Raw genomic sequence first — 18,420 nt, forward strand, 5'->3', positions numbered from 1 at the left:
TGAAAATCAATTAGAGGAGGTAAGGCCACAAGGAAAACTAACATCACTCATCACCCACCCCCGGCAGCTGAAATGATTTGTCTTCCAAGCTTGAATGATCAGGAGCTACAGTCATATTGCAGGGAAATTAATTTAGTTTCTATATTCTGAACTCACTTTCCTTGTTCTGGAAGACCTAAACACAAATTACTTTTAATCAAGGTTGATATGTTATTAATACCAAGGAGGATCTTTCAAGAATCACTTTTTAAAAAGCAACTTCTATGTTTTTCACCTGTGTCTGGTGTATAAATATAGGAAGGTTACTTATAGCATCCTTACTTTCTGGATTCTTTGTCCACTACAAGGCATTGTACAGAATGACGAAGACAATAGATTCCACCAAACACAGCACACATTCTAGAAAGAGAATAGAAAAATGGGAATTAGGATAATTGAGTTGAAAATTAAGGTAACAATATTAGTTATCTTATATAGAGTAACTGGTATTACAAAAAAAGAAGTCTGATAATATATAATTTTCACTATCCATTATAAAATTTCTCAGATGTAATATTAGCAATTTCTTTATCCAACAAAGGGATTATGATTAATAATATAATACTGATAGCTAAAACTGTGACCAGGCCAAAAGTGTCCTAAGCAAGAGTTCAATGTTCCCCTAAAATCAGCTCCTGCATTTCTAAGGTGCATAAACCACAAATATTCTCTAGAAGTGATGCAAGAGTTACTCAACCACAATAACAACAACAACACAACAGAGAAGGGTGAAGAAGGATGGAGCAAGGAGACTTCAAGAGACTTTTGAGGAGGTCACTCACCATAGAGGTAAGCAAAATCTCCAGGAGCCAAGACTAACTAGGAACTGCAAACTTAGAACATAGCAGGAGTTGATGCAGCAGAAGCTGTATTTTTTGCTGTATGAGTTTGCTTGCGTTATTCAGATATGTACTAGTGATTTAACATCCGGATATGAAGAATAAGCCTTAAGATCTGAGCACAAAAGGAAATTATCTTTCATGCCATCTGATTATCTTAAGGACTCCACTTCAGTAAAATGATGAAGGAAAGAAACACACTCATTACTAGAGGTGCGGGGGGTTGGGGGTTAGAATGCTGATTTTCCTTTAAGCTGTGGGTGGTCAAAGCTTATAGTTCTTTACTCACAACCAAGGTTATATCCCCACCAACATCAAAAATTTGAAATTACACCATTAAATGATCCAAAAGACCCATTACCAAGGAAATATCAAGAAAAGTGGCTCTGGGTAAATGATGATCCTGGACTTCAACTAGGGCTGTGTGAGACTTCCACAGGTTAGAGTCTCATAATGATGATTTTAAAACCTAAAATTACACAGTACAGAAAGAAACGTATCAAGCCCCGAGTGAGAATTAGCAGACACAATTTAACAGCATAGTTAAACACATAAAACCCTATTCGGATAGAATTATTAAGTAGAGGTTATAGGTATGCTTAAAATGGATTAATCAAAAATGTGAAAAAGAACAATGGAATATCAGAAAGATGACTATGGTAGGCTGAATATTCACCCCAGCAGATGTCCACACCCTAATCACAGAGATATATAGACATGTTACACTGCCATCGTGAAGGACTTTACAAGTACATTACATTAAGGGTCCTGCCATCAGATAATTCTGGTGAGCACAAATTACAGGGATCTACAAAAGAAGAAGCAGGAAGGTTAAAGTCAGATACAAAGATGTGCAGATGAGCACAGAGGTCAGAGAGATGCTGTTTGTATGAGGTAGCCACATGCTAAAGAATGCAGGTGGCCTTTTTCAACTAGAAAAGGAAAGGAACAGAGTCTTCCTTTGTGCCCTAAGAAGAAATGCAGTACTTCTGGTCTCTTTCAGACTGCTGACCTCCAGGAATGTAAGAAAATAAATTTGTGTTGTTTTATCCTACTGAGTTGGTTAGAATAGAAACAGGAAATTAACAGAAAGATATATGTACACATAGAAATGTTTATGAAAGAAGTAGCAATATGAATCTGGGTAAAGAATAGGCTGTGACAAAAAAATTTGGGGACAGCAGGTTATATTTATCAGAAGAATCATCTCTGATTCGTACTGTGTTCAAAATCAATTTCAGGAAGAGGACAGGCATAAGTATGAAAAGCAAAACTCAAGACAACATAGGAAGATATGAAGTTAGGAAAGATATTTTTCAACAAAACATAAAACTCATCATAAAATTGAGAAAATAGAGTAACTTTAAATGTTTAAACATGTAGACAAGAAAGTTTAAAAAAAAGGAAAGCCACAGATACGAAAAGAGATGTACAGATACATTAGTAGTTATTAAATATTTCAGTCTGGATAACAATTTGTTACAGTAATCTCAAAATGCATACATTTCAGAGCAGAAACACCTATTGCTATTTAGATATTTTAGGTAATCCCTGCTATGTGAAGAAGATATATGTAACTTTTTCTTTCTTCCTGTATACATTGTAGGCATTGTGGTTAAGAAAGAATTTTGACTGCCTGAGTTCATATGCCAACTATGCCACATACTAGCTGTGTGACCATGGAAACAGGATAATCAGCTCCACTGTATCTAATTTCCCTCGCCAGCCTTGCAATACCTCTTATTCACATAGGGTTCTTTTGAAGAATAAACAAAATAATGTTTGTAAAGAAGTTATAAAGTATATGATACACAGAATTGAAAGTACATCATATGTTCATTTTAAAATAATGTTTTTCTATACCAACATAAAATAGAAATATCTAGAGGAGAATTAAAAAATAAATGGACATTTATATACACAATAAAGGAGTTTAGTTTAACCAAGGAAGATCTAAGATCTAGTCATTGTCCCCAGCTTCTGGGAGGTGATCTCTATGCCATCTAAATGTCATGCCTGAAAAGCGTGTTTTTGTTTGCCTAGAGACATTGGTTCAACAGACAGCCTTAAGAAATTGACTTAGAGGGAGGGCAGGGTGGACCAGATAGCTTTAGGATGGGGGTGGCTGGATCAACAGTTTGATTAGGGGTGAAAAGCTTTGGTCATTTGATAAATATCAACTAAACTCCAATGGGGTAGGCACTGACCTCAGCTCCAAGTGAAGTTATGCCTAAATGTTGAAGCAACAATTAAAAAAAGTTGAATATTGATGCTCAAGTGAGTTTTCTTGGTTAGTCAGACATGCTGGTCATATACCTGCATATGGAGAGGCATAATGCTCTGATTCTTCAGTGAGGAAACATTCTACAAACTATACATTTGGAATCCCTCAGTGTTCTGCCCTATAAATCTTGAATAATTTACTTCTATATCCATTCCCTCTAATGAACAAAACTATTATATATCAACTTTTAATGAGTCCTTCAAGCTAATTATCATCCCTAAGGTCGACTTTGCAAAACTAACAACTATGCATTTGGTGTTAGAAGTAAGGATACTTTGTGATGACTACATCCTATAAATATGCATACAGTTGTCCAAATTCTCATATCATACAAGGAAATACTATAAGAAATATAAATGCATGAAACTTCATCTCTCATCTGTAGCTAGAGTTTTCCTGCCTGGCCCACGGTCAGGGCAAATCTCTCTCATCCGCCAGTCCCACAGCCGTTCAGACCTGACCAAGTAAACATAGAGACTTATATTGGTTACAAACTGTATGGCCGTGGCAGGCTTCTTGCTAACTGTTCTTACAGCTTAAATTAATCCATTTCCATTAATCTATACCTTGCCACATGGCTCGTGGTTTACCGGTATCTTCCCATGCTGTTTGTCATCATGGCGGCTGGCAGTGTCTCTCTCTCAGCCTTCCACTTCCCAGAATTCTTTTCCTTGTCCCGCCTATACTTCCTGCCTAGCCAATGGCCAATCAGTGATTTATTTACTGACCAATCAGCAACACACTTGACATACAGACCATCCCACAGCACTCATCTATTAATGTGGTTGTATTTTAAAATGTAAAAGCTGAGTGACAATAGAAATTTAGGAAAATATACTTTCTGAGTGGTATCATTTATAAAAAAAATTCACAACTTCATATATAAAATCTCACCATACATTAAAAAGGATACACAATATGTAATGCACAAAACTTTGAGGAGACTAGAAACAAACACTGGAATAACAATTCCTCTAGGAAAGTAGAGAATGAAAGCTACACAGAAGAGAATCAGTTGCTTAATTTCTTCACTGCTCCTGCAGAGGTTTGGTTCTCAGAACCTGTATCAGGAGGCTCATAGCCATCTACAAATCCAGTAGTATCAAGGGATCTGATGACCTCTTCGGGCCTCCCCAGGAACCTACATGCACATGCTGTACATAAACTCATGCAGGCCCACATACATATGCATAAATAAAAATAAATGAGTAAAGTTTAAAAAAGTAAAGTAAATTTGGCCAAATTTTGAGATTTGACAAAACCAAGTGAGTGCATTGATGTCTTTTATTTTAGTTGATACTGAGAATGTATTTCATAATCTATGTAGAATGTAATGAAAACTATAAATGGTGGAGATAAATGACATTCATTAAATAGGGTTTAGTATTTTCCTGTCTTTTCAAATTGAATCCTCTTAGATGTACACAAGGAGGATAGCTATGGTAGATTAGAGGTTGGGTAATAATTTCTTCTGGTATACTATGTGGTCAGTGCACAAGGAAACTGGTAGTTTTTTTACATTGAGAAAATTAGAATAATTCAATAAAGGATACAACAGAGACACTAAACAAAATTTCACATGGTTTAAAAACCTGTAGACTATAAATTTTATGTAGGACACTAATTATAAGACAGTCTTCTTTCCTGTTAGTCTTGCTCACCAATAGAATGTCAAATTGTACAGTTATATTTATTAGTCTATCTGATGTTAAGACATTACAATCTATCATAATGAGATTTAGAAAAATAATCTCCCAGGTGGACTGTTTAGTTGCATTTGCCGTGTGGTATTCAGCCTTCTGTTTTGGCAAGAGAGTACTGATAGACAGGAAATCATGACCAAGGTAACTGACATGATCTTCACTGTCAATTTCCTGCTGATAACAAAAGAGTTCACATGAAACACCGTTGTTCTACTTCACACAAATAAGTTGAATCAGATTCAAAGTCCCAAATAAAGTTCTCATTTGTTTGAGGGACAGTTTTATGTTGTGAGTGTGGTTGCAACAGTCTTTCTGGGTTCCTCAGAAGTAGCTAGGGGTGAGCTGTTACCACCCGATCTACAGAATTTTTCATCTCAGACAGACTAGGCCACATTCTCATGTTCACGTCTCTTACTCCTGCCCCTTCATGCTCACAGCAATAATGAAAAGTTAATGTGGCATCAATTCTTCAAAGGGAAAATGCTATTTTTAAATGTCTTCTTAGTTTTGAAAACAAAAATCTGACTCAATTCGAAGTTGTATAAGGTTAAAATGTTATGAAACATTATGTCATAGAATATTACCAATCAAAAGATTGCTAAATGCACTTAATGAAATATGATTTTACAAAGACCCCTTTTAAGTTTTTGTATGAAACAGACTACTGTTTTTGCATGTATTATCTAGTATTCTTTTGAAAATAAAACTTTACAAAATCTGAGCTACATGAAGCCTCTCTATAAATCATCAAAAATTTCCTGGTTTTTAACATGATATGGTCTATCAACTGTTGTTCTATGTACTTTAGGAAAAAAAAAATCTTGTAAAGAATGTTAAGGACCAGAGGACCAGATAATGTGAATAACATGGAGTATTCCAAAGAAGTTTAATGGTTACACACAGTCATAACCATACAACTAAATTCTCTCCAAATTTTAAATGAGAATCTAAGTATTTAGTGGTTTTGCAAAGAATAACAACATCTACTATAAATATTCCAGACTACAAGGATATACAGTTACATGTTTACAATTTTCTCACTGCTTCTCTTTGGGCTTGTCTGCTGGAGAGGGAAACACATTGAGTTTATAAGGGTGGTATTTGTTCTCTCTCACACGTCAATTTTCCTTATGCATCTTATGCTCCTATTACAAAACTCAGTGGTTTGTGTCTGGCAAAATAAGGATACCCATCAACTTCTTTTTGTGCTACTCTTATGACTCATTTCTGTATTTCACCTTCACTGTTTTTTTGCTTGTTTGTTTGATTGCTGGGTGGTATAAGATGGCAATGAGCAACAGAGGAAACTTGTTACAAGTGGATAATAAGCTCAACTGTGGGTTCTTGAGAGGTATATTCAAAACTTAAATAGCAACCATGGTCACGGCAAGTGGGGAAGGACATGTGAAGAAACAACTATGTGCTATATTTATGTTATTGGGGCACAAAACCCATAATATAAAAAAAGGAATCATGGCTACCACTGAATGCTTACTACATGCTATATATACTACATGTATGAACATGATGCATCCTATAATAATCCCGTAAGACAGAGATTTACAAATTTGGAAACCAGACACACACAAACATATGCGCGCGCGCGCGCACACACACACACACACACACACACAGAGAGAAAGAGAGAGAGAGACAGAGACAGACAGACAGACACACACACACACACACACACACACACACACACACACACACTCCACACACAGAGGTGTCAAGGGATTTACTCAGGGTCATTTAATAAATGGCAATGCTGAGAAAGAGACTGAAATGGAGTGATTCCAGAGATTTCTCTGTTAGTCTCATTGTTTTTATCCTCTCTTTTTGTCATTATGAAGAAAAGCTAGAATTAGTTGGACAAATAACTCCTAAAGTTGTTCTACACCTATGCATTTGCAAAGATTATTATGAAAACTACAGTAGTCCCTCAAGATCTATTCACCACTGTCTCCCCTGAAAAGATGTGTTTCTTCCTATACATGCTAAACTTAGAGTACATAACTTCAACTGTATAGTACAATTATAATTATAGTAGAAATGCTTGTCTTTAGAGTTTCTAGCAAATAATGAATACTTCATAATACATATTTAAAAAAACGTTATGAAGTACATTGTTCAAGCAGAAATTTTAAATAAAGTGCTGTGAGCAAAAAGAAAACACTCCCAAATGGGGTATATTTATAGGTAATGTGGCTTAGTAAGTTGGATTCCAGAGTATGAGAAATGGTAACCTAGTAATGCAAGGATCAATGTATTAATGCTAAACAATTAAGATCCCCAAAGTAGCAAACATCCAAGATTTCAATTTTACAGCAGCATCGTGGGGCCTGAAAGATGTGTGGCTCTGCTATACCTACTTGCTATAGTGCAGTAAGTATGGTAAGTATTATAATAATAAGTAACCTAGGTATTTGGGAACTACATGAAAATATACAGACATAAATATCAGATCCTTTTGCTCCTCAAAAAAGACCAAAACGTAGTTCAACATTTACCATGTCATCTAAAAAAGGTTAGAAGAGAAAAACCTAACCAATGATCACTTGTCACTGTACTTTAGCTACACCCAGATCATACAGCAAGCTGATAAAACAGCAGTTCCACTAAATATGTCTCCTACATACCATGATATATAATTCAGCTATTGCATCTGTAAAGTTTGATGTTTTTAATAACTATATGTATAGCTAAATATACATCAGAGCACTATATTTAAAGCAGCACAATGAGCTTTCTAACATGTTCACCTGGTACATGCTGCTCTGAAAAATGAGAGTAGAGAGAACTACATGGATTGTGTGTTTATTTTATATACGTAAATACACACATGTGGGGGAGGGCAGCACAAAAGTCTCAGTGCTTCTTATATTCACATATTGTAAGTTCATTCTCACTATGTGTTATGTATCACAAGATGTTTATGAGTTATAGACTCACAATGCATATTTATTGTACTTACTGATTATAGTACAGTGAGTACTTAGTACAGTGCTCAATAACAGTATGACTCTTAAAGTTCCCCTTTCTTGGCATTTAGTATCATTCCAGCTGGAAGAAGAGGAAGGATATTAGGTATCAAAATTGAATGCTACATTTTTGGTTGTAGTGAGTCTACCTTCTAGGAAAGTAAAAATGGGTATGATGTGAGTCACAGCATCAATTTTCCTTATGATTTTCTTTAATAGTCAAGCTGTTTTCATCCAAACCAGCTTTAGATTTCTCATTGCCCCAGAATCAAATGTATCCTCAAGGAAAAGAATGTCCATAACAATCCTAAGCCAGGCCCCATCATTTACTGCCCATTCCTGATTCTATTCACTGGGATAAAAAGAGAAACAAAAATAATGATGTCACCAATAAAAAAAAAAAAACACTCAAATGTATGTTCTAGTCACAGTGACCTAGTATAATGAAAATGACAAGTCACTCATAATACTGATCACAGTGACAGAACCTGAAGACAGCTGGATTGGTAAGAAATAATCAACATGAAAACTTTCACTAGGAACCAAGTGTCCAGTTGTTACAATATGCAAATTACTACAACATGCAAATTACAGAGGTCAGCTTTTGGAGATGGTCAAGAAATCAATGTGGACATCAGACATGGTGCCTATGTCCTGTTTGTTTCTCCCACTTGCTGTTCTATGACTAGTTCTTGAGATGATAAAATGGGGATAATACTTATCACACAGAGCAGTTTCCTGAGATAAATGCGTTAAAAGGATGTGAGGTGAAGTGTTCACTATATTGCAACTTGTTAGCTACCATCTCCTGAAGCAAAGAGACTAGGTTTACAGAATTCCATTACTTAGGAGGAATTGCTGGCCTACACTGATCAACGTATGTAGTAATCTGCCTGGGTGTTCATGGTCTGTATTTTTTTCTACTATAGTTTAAACAACATAGGCACCTGGTGAATGTAACCATCTTCCACAAAGAGATATGTGACAGATCTACGAGGTCTATCATAACATGCACTGACATTTATCCCTTCATTCTCAAATATTTATAGAATTAGGACTACTGTTCATTAGATATAGTCCTAGTCAGTTAGGACACAGAATAGAAGAAAACGGCTGTCCTTGACATCATATAACTTTTCTAGTATACAAATGGACAATGAAACAACATAATTAAAGATTGTAATTTCCTAGAAGCAACAGAACAGCTTAATGGTAATGTGACTTGGGAGTCAGAGTATAAGACAAACTGAACTGACATTTGAGTACAGAATCAAGTAAACAGAAGAACGTGACCATGTGAAGGTGTCCAGGAAGAGTATTCCAAGCAGAACAAACAGCCAATTCCAGCACTTGAAGTATAAATGGCTCAGTGTATTTGAGAAAGGGAAAAATGACTATAGGGCTACAATAAATATCATATAAAGTGATATCACCAAAAAAGTAAGGGATCTGATAATGCAAGGTCAGAGTTGGGAATTTTTTTTTTCTTCCTGGTGTAGCAACCCAAAATTTATTCATGTTTCTACAGATTGACCATCATTAATGCTCTTGAAAGTAACCCCAATTAAATCTACTGGTTTCATTATGTTAACCTTGGGAGGGACTCATGTTTTGGTCTGATATTGGTGACCCTTTCTGAGGTGAAGAGGCATTTGTTTATTTCTTCCCAGGAAAAAATAATGCAGTAGTAAATAAAAAGACTTAGTTTTTTCTTTGTTTGTTTTTAAAGATGGCTCTTGCTACTCAATGGAAAGTTTTCAAAAGGACTACAGAATGGGGAAAGACTAGTAATGACTGCTACTAATGAAGAAGTGAGTGATGATGGTGACCTGAAGCACAGTAGTGACAATGCAGATGAAGAAGTAGAGAGCCTGGGGCCAGATTTAAGACACAACTGCTGAAGAACTGGATATGGAATTAAATTTCCCCAAGAACAATTCAAGGACGTTGATAAAGTTCTAAGTACAGTGTTTCTCTTGAAACATATAACAAACAATCAAATGCACCTTCTTAAGCCCAGGTGTCTTCCTGCAAGGGCGATGCTTTGAAGGAGTATCCCCGAATACTCTTCCCCAGGGGTGTGTGATTACTAGTTAATTGCTACCATTACCAGCAAGCACTATCTCTTGGCCTTTCATCAACATCACTACTTAACACTCTGTATACTCATTTCCAGATGGGGGACACACAGATTAGTTTTTGTTCCTTGAAGAAGTTGCCATGGACTAGAAAGGACACAGCACTCTTGGTAACCTAAGAAACTATCAGGCACACATATCTGAATGCAGTGGGGCTTCTCATGAAGACTTCAGCCCCAAGGAAATCAGGCTGGGCACTGCTGTCACTCTTAGAAAGCATAATCATCATGCTTAACTTAGAAAAAAATGTCCAGAAAGAATGCCTAGCCTTCAGAAAGCTCACTGCCAGAAATTGCCTTTATTTCATACATCTTAGCCATATATCTTGTCTCTTCTGTTCTTGGTGCCATTCTGTAGATGATATATTCACTTTTTTCCCAAGCTTTTCCAGCTGTCTTTAAATTTAACCTTCTCTAGGAAAGTCACAATACAACTATGTATTGGATGACAGAAACAGATCTGTATTAATAACTGCACCAGGGGTTCAGAATAACTTAGCATAAATTATAGAACACTAGTCATCATTCAAGCCTTAAAAAATAAAGCCTTTCAAAACATTGGGGGTCAATTTGTATGCTTCCATCACATGCTAGGCTACAGATCTGCAGTTCACATGTTTGCACAAGGGATCCAACTATCAACTCCAACCCAGTAAGCTCCTACATCCAGTTTATCACAGTGATACCAAGAGGACTAGGAATGGAAAGCATTGGGGTTTCTGAACTAGTCTTAAAACATAATTTCGAGAACGCGCTAAATAATACTTAACTTTTTAGCCAAATCACTACAACTAACAGACTCATCTTTTTTTACGGTGGCAGTTCTAAAGAAAATTCTTTTAAAGAACTTCTTTTAAATTCAAGTATATATGAAAAAACCTCCATAGACTATGCAATTTCCTTTGATTAGTCTTCTCTCTCTGCCTCTTTCTCGGGTATGACAATGTACATGATATATCCATTTCCAGTTTGAGTAACCCTGTGTGAATTTTTTTTTCATTTTGCTATCTTATTATAAGATATCCACAGAGTCTGCTTAAAGGGTAAAGAAATTTACTAGGAAGGAAGACTCACTACAGTACAGGAGATTTATCGTAGGGTCCTGGGAGGCCGAGGTACAGTCCAATGCTGTTCTTCCACCTGAGTCCATCCCAGCATCCAAGCCCATGAGGGAGATAAGAGAAAGGAGTATGTATCTTAAGGGTAACCCTAAGGCCACACTCAGGGGCAGGTACTTTAAGATCATAGGTAGGTAGGACAGTTACCTGCTACATCTCTCGGGTGTTGCTTCAAGGTCATAGATTGAACAGATATCTCCTACACTACCACATACTGAAGATCCATATTTCACAATACACAGACAAAAAGAAATCTAGTCTAAACAATGACAAGAATATGCTTGGCTCTTTAATTTCTAAAACCCTACATGGTTATGCCCAGTACGATATAGATATTTGTGAATGCAGAAACAAGAATGACCCAAACTATGTGAAAATCAAATTCCTTTGTGTATATGCACCACATTTGTTATCTGCTTATCTGTTGTTGGACATCTAAGCCTCTTCTATCTATTTCCTATTGGGAGTAGTGTAACTAAAGCATGAACATATAGTTATTTCTGTGATATTTTAGCTTAAGAGACCTACACGTATATACCCAAGAGTGGGAGAGTCGTGTTAGCTCCATTATCAGGTTTTTAATTGTCATAAATTTTGTTGAGAATTTCATATATGAATACTGTATTAAGATCACTTCCCTCCTCTGCCTCCTCTTTTATCTCCCCCTCCAAGTCCCACTCAAATTCATTAACTCTTCATTAATTATTTTTGTGATGTGTATATTCTCAGTTATGATATTTTCTCTATTGTTACATGTATGCATACACACACAATGCACACACACACACAACCTACTAAGTCTGTTTAGTGTTACTTGAATGCATAGGATTTTACAATTGACCACTTGGTATTGGCTAGCTAATTAGGGGGCTCATCCTGTGGGAGACTGGGTGTCCCTTTCTCAGCAGTCATTAACTGCTATATGTTCTCTCTTATTTTCAGTTTCTTAAAGAACCTCCAACTTCTACAGCCCCTGCATGTTTACATTCCCACCAGCAATGTATATGGATTCTTCTTTCCTACATCCTCCCAGGCATTGTTTGTTATTTGTTTTCTTAATGACAGTAGGAAAATGGGTGGAGCTTGAGATCATTTTGTTAAGCAAAGTTAGCCTGACGTAGAAAGACAAATATCACATATTTTTTCTTGTGCAAAAAAAAATATAGATTTAATATTGTGCATGCATGCATGCATGTGCAGGACATGAAAGTAAAAGGGTCTATGAGAGCAGAGGAAGAGTTATAAAGATGGGAGGGAAAAGTCAGGGTAAGGGAATCTCTGTAACATGAAAGCAACAGGGGAACTATGGGGGAGAGGAAGTGGAGCAGCAACAGAAGGCAGGAAGGAAGGCAGTGGGAGAGGGAGATAAATAAGTATAATGTACAATGCCACAGTCTTCTTAAAAGCCACACCAAAACCATTACTTTGTATGTTAATGCTAAGTTCTTCAGAAAAACAAATGAAATCAAAAATTTAAGGTGAATAAACCAAACTACCATCTTCTGACCTATACAATGACACCTAGGTGCCTTTCACTATTTGAAAACTGTGCAGGGAGATGACTGTTATAAACTCCTAAGTGTCAGCTATAAACTGGAAAGCAGATAACTAGTGAAGTGGGAAGTTACTATGCTGACTCCCCTATCGCTTAGAAAAATACTTCATGATTAAAAAAAACCCACAAAACTAAACATTGCTTCTTGGTAAGCCTACTATAAAAATCTCACCATGCAAGTAAGAGCTCATTTAAAACACCTCCTTCCTTCCTTCCTTCCTTCCTTCCTTCCTTCCTTCCTTCCTTCCTTCCTTCCTTCCTTCCTTCCTTCCTTCCTGTGTTTAAACCAGAACTGTATGCATGACTAAACATTATCCCCAACCCCATGGGGAGAGAACATTTATTTTTTTAAAGCAGTCTTTGATATAAAATGTTATCAAAGGCTTTTTGAAAATTCAAATGTTCACTGGCTCCCCCTTGTTCACACCTTATTTACCCCTGTCAAAGAACTTTCAGAACGTTAAGGTATAATTCTCTCACAAAAACCACGTTCTTTCCTCCTGTGGATTCTATATTTAAGAACTTCAGCTTTCTGCTATTTATTACAAAATGGACTCTCATACTCAATTAATAGTTTGCCTTACCGCTCTGTCACTCCTGGGTTATTTCTTGAAACCACACACCCTGTACACCTTTTCCATTCCACATGTCAACTCATTTCCTTTAACTGCCCCCACTCAAAACAGCAATTCAGGACAATGTTACCATATTAAACTAAGATGGCTCAAGAACACATCAGGACCCAGCTGTCTGTGATCTCAGACACAGTGTTTCCACTTTTTATCCTTTATTAGTATATATGAAGTTATACAGTCAAATAAAAACAAGGGATGCTCAGTTATGTTAGGCAAATCTTGGCTACCTCCTTCAGGCCTTCTTAGTACAACCGATAATGGTTCTAGCCAGGGACTGAAAGCACAATGCAGCTGCTATTGACCTAGGGTTGGACATTTGGCTGAAATAAAACCAATCAGTTACTAACCTGCCACATGCCATGGTTTTTGAACCGTGTTAGCTTAAGAATGAGTATGGGCTGGGCGGTGGTGACTCAAGCCTTTAATCCCAGCATTCAAGAGGCAGAGGCAGGTGGATCTCTGTGAGTTTGAGGCCAGCTTGGTCTACAGAGGGAGATACAGGACAGGCAACAAAACTACACAGAGAAACCCTGTCTCGAAAAAAAACAAAAAAAAAGAATGAGTATGGAGTAATTCATGGATTTAGCCCTCTGATAAGCATGAAAAAAATGGTGTGCGTGTAGCATTTAGAGGAATATTAAAGAGGAAAATCCAGTCCAGATATAACAAGGAAGTCAGTATGCATTCATTAGAGAAGTTACAGAGCTGAAGAAGAAAGCAAACCTTTCCAACAGGTTCTCTATTACAGAACAGCCAAGAGACTAATCTGCTTACATAAAAAGCAGATGTTTTCTAATAGTCAGACTGCTGAAGACCTAAGAAGGTGCTCAGTGGTTTAGAGTACTAGCTGCTCTCACAGAGGAAATCCTGGTTTCATTCCAAGCATCAACACAGTGCCTCACAACAGCCTGTAATTCCAGTCCCTCTTCTGACCTACACAGGCACTGGACACACATGTGGAACACAAATATACATGCAGGCACTCATGCATATGTAAAGAAAGTATTTAAAACTCACTCTATTGAAAGACATCATCTTCCTGAACACATAAGTAAAATTTGTTGCTTACCTAGAGTGAGGAGTTGCCAAGTGGCAGACCAGAAGATAAATCCTGCCTATAGTTTTGCGTTACTTGTTATCACAGTTTAAAACAATGGATCTGTGGCTCCTTTAAACAAGCTGATCTGGGAGTACTGAGCCTACAATCCAGACCTACAGTCATTTATATGCAGCTGCTGAGTTATGAGCATGTGCTCTATCTACAGTTCACCATTGTCTCTTCCACTCCTCACTGTCTTCTTCTAGCCTATTTAATTTCTTTCTATGATCTACCAGATTGCATCTTCTATGTTTCTGCTATATGCTAAGCTTTTTTTATTTTGATATTTCATTCTAATGTCACAAATGTTCCATACTAGATGCTATTCAGGAGGTTGTGCATTAAAATCTGAAATGTGAGTGCTAAGAAGGCTTCTGACACCAGAAACACATATACAAGAGCAGGAATGGTAAAATTCTGAGTGTATACTCACTTAACAAACTTTAGAAGACTTAGGGGGCTGGGAAGATGGTCCAGTTGGGTAACATATTTTCTGCATAAGCATAAGGATCTAAGTCTAGATTCCCAGCAACCACATAAAAGCCAAGCATAGTGGCATACATCTATACCTTCAGAGCTGTGCAGCATATAGGGAGGTCCTGACACCTTTCTGGCTATGAAACCCACAAGCTCCAGGTTTGGTAATAGACTTGTCTCAAAAAATAAGATGAGCAGTGATTCAGGAAGACACCAGATGTGGACCTCTGCCCCTACCCCACCCCAAACACACATATGATACAAAGAAACATAAAAGATATGTAAAGAGAAAAACGTATTTTATGCTCTGAAATGACCACATTTTTAACAAAATGGAAGTCAATGAGTTGTTTTTTTTTCAATTTCCATTCTATTCCAGCAATAACAGACTTTTGGGAATGTCTGTGATTTCAGAGATATATCATTTATTTAGATTTTAAAAATCTATGTATAAGATACATAAGATTAATAAGATAAATTGATAAGATTAATCAAAGTTTGAACTTCATTATGAATCCATCTTACTTAGAATGCTCACAAATGACTTCTTTAGTTATTTACCTGTTAATATCAAAAGAATCTTGACATTTTACGGAAGTTTTATAGTTCTCAAATTAGCATAAAGAAATTAAAACAATGATCGCTTCTCTGACATGAATATATGGATCTGACCAATGACATTAGAGTACAGAAAAATGTCCTCACTTGTGGGCATGGCTTTCTTTTGTAAAAATTTTTATTTAAAAAACAAAATGCCATTTTCAAGCATATACAATACTCACATCACACATTAACTTAAAAATGACAATCTGCTTTCTAATTTCACAAGCCTTTGACTTTTTTCAAAAGTAAATTCACTTTGTTTTAATAGACACCGATAGAATGTAATGCTTGTGCACAAAAGTATTGTTAGGGCTAAGTTTTCAGTATCATCAACTACATAACAAGGGTGGCCAACACCTACTGTTTCTATATATGAAACATACACAGCTCAGCCCCAAGATTTTCTCACTTCTTCCATTTTAATGTAAGTTAAGAACATGGAAATTGTTTCTGAAAAATATGAAAAACTGAAACTATTGAGAGATTGCTTGTTTCAGTTATTAAACTGCCTCTACAGTTATAAGCTCAAAGAAAATCCACAAACCAAAATAATATCCATACAATATATTATTCAGATAACTGTGTATATTTGGAGTACACCGAACTCTTTGATGCTATTAACTCCAAAGAGCAGACAGTTAAGGCAATATAACTCTAATTAGTGGAGTACAGTTCCAACAATGATTCAGATTTTGCTGAAACTGCATACCAACACTGGGCTAAACTTCAACTTTGCCCTGTGACATCAAATAGTATTATAGATCAATTAAGAGTCAAGAAAAAATTTGGCTGGTAGCCCTCATCATACATAGCCTTTAAAAAAGCAATTTTAGTTTCTATCAAGGTAAGAATCAGCAGTTGTAATCTTTTAATACAGCTGCAAAACAATAGGACCCATTAATAGCTGAACTTTTGACAGCAGTATTCAAGATGATTTATGAGTTTGTATATAATTTGATTATTCTATTAATTTTGCTGATTACTGCTTCAGCTAATAAAGTGAAGGTCACTTCCAAAATAAATCTTCATTACATTTCACAGAAAGTAACTGCCTCCAACTAGTTGTTTTCTTTAATTAAAAACTAATGTAACAAGAAAGAGATAGGCTTCAGGGATACTCATCAGTTGTACTATGCAGATATAACATACACAGCCCAAATCCAATGCAATACAAAGTGTCCCTTCATCTAATATGTTAATTTCAAAAATGGAAGTATTACATTTATTTATACTAATACTAAAATTACAAAACCCAACTTAAATAATGTTTTAAAAATTAAAGAGAATATTTTAATATACAAGATATTTAAATAGTCCCTAAACATGTATTATAAAATGTAAAAATGTTTTCACTTCTAAATTTATGTATGTAGGGCTCTGTATATGAAAAAGAAACAGTAGATCACTGCCTTAACCAGATCTTTCCTAGAGGTAGAAAAAGGCTTTCTATGCACCATAAGATAAATAATGGGCACAGGGCCCTGAGAGGTTGGAGAGAGATCAGAGGAAAATGGTCGGGGCTCAGATTAATACATTATTCTTATTTAATCTATTTTTACACACAGAACATTCTGTGTCCTAGATTTAATGCTTCATTTTATTATTTTTAAAGTTCCTCAGCCCTTCAGCTTGAGGTCCTATCATCAAAGCTGATGAATCATATAACCGCATCAAACCAATAAAGCAAATTAAATGATGCATATTTTCCCACAGAAGTAAAAAGCAGCCCTCAAACTCAGGAAATAATATTTCAAAAGATTGAAAGTTTGATTATAATAAATTATAGAGGTGCAATAATACCACAAAGAAGGAGGCAGCAACAACTTTCCTGCATCCTCAGTTGGGCTTTCACTACATATTACACTTGCGTTTAACTGCTTTGTCCAGCACTGATTACCTTCTCTTTCATATATATGAAAAGATTCTACATTCCAGCTCTGTAACTAATGCTTCTGGCCATTTAGAGAGTTCCTCTCATAACCTTAAAAACTCATGTTGTTCCATCATACTCTGGCACTACACTCAAATGCCACCTTCCAGAGTAGACTTAGATACCCACTACCTTTGATCACCCTCCAAATGTCCTCCTCAACAATCATTGCATGGAAAAAAAACTTGCATTTTTCTCACAGAATGTTCACTCCAATTATTTCACATGTCTCTCAATAGTCTCCCTTCCCTCCCCCCCGCCAAGAAAAATCTGTTTTTATCACTTTATCGTGAACATCTACCAAAACACTGGAGTATTTATTTGGCAAATTAAAAATTTTAGTCTAAACTTGCAAACGATAAAGCAAGGAGCCTGAATTTAGTCAGTTGCTCTCCTAACTGATTTGGTGGTGGTGGTGGAGATTCATAGACCACAAAAACACATCTAAGACTATTTCAAATGTATTGGTAGTAGGAAACAACAAACTAACCACACTCGTACTACTAGGTCATTTTCATGACCAAGAGTAGATATTTTCAACAGATTTAGAGATTCAGATTGTGGTCATGGAAGAGTCAGGAAGAATGCGAAAGACTGTGGGAAGTGGAGAGGGAGAGAAAACAATCACCCTTTCTTCTAAGGTAAGTTCTGTGCTAGTTAGTTTTCTGCCAATTTGACATAAACTAGAGTAACCTATAAGAGGGAGTCTCAATTAAGAAAATGCTTCCATCAGATTGAATGCAAGTCTGTGGGGAATTTTCTTGATTAATAACTGATGTGAAAGGGCCCAGCCTACTGTGGGTGATGCCACTCCTGGGCTGGTGGTCCTAGGATGTATAACAAAGCAGGCTGAGTAAGCCATGCAAAGCGAGCACCAGTAATAAGTGTTCCTCCATGGTCTCTGCTTCAATTCCTGACTCTGGGTTCTTACCTTGAATCCCTGCCCTGACTCCCTTCAGTGATGGGCAGTGACATGGAAATGTAAGCCAAATAAATCCCTTCATCCCCAAGTTGCTTGTA

At 36.4% G+C, this 18,420-nt stretch overlaps 1 protein-coding gene across 1 annotated transcript in view; it reads right to left on the reverse strand.

The window, feature by feature from the left end:
• The window catches only part of Chm (CHM Rab escort protein), a 167,155-nt gene that overhangs the window by 41,167 nt on the left and 107,568 nt on the right, over positions 1–18,420 (reverse strand). Inside the window, exon 9 of the mRNA XM_059250822.1 lies at positions 322–399. Within this exon, the coding sequence (XP_059106805.1) occupies positions 322–399 (78 nt within the window). The remainder of the gene's footprint in view (positions 1–321; positions 400–18,420) is intronic.

This window comes from Peromyscus eremicus, chromosome X (assembly GCF_949786415.1).
Source record: "Peromyscus eremicus chromosome X, PerEre_H2_v1, whole genome shotgun sequence".
Classification (NCBI taxonomy): Eukaryota; Metazoa; Chordata; class Mammalia; order Rodentia; family Cricetidae; genus Peromyscus; species Peromyscus eremicus.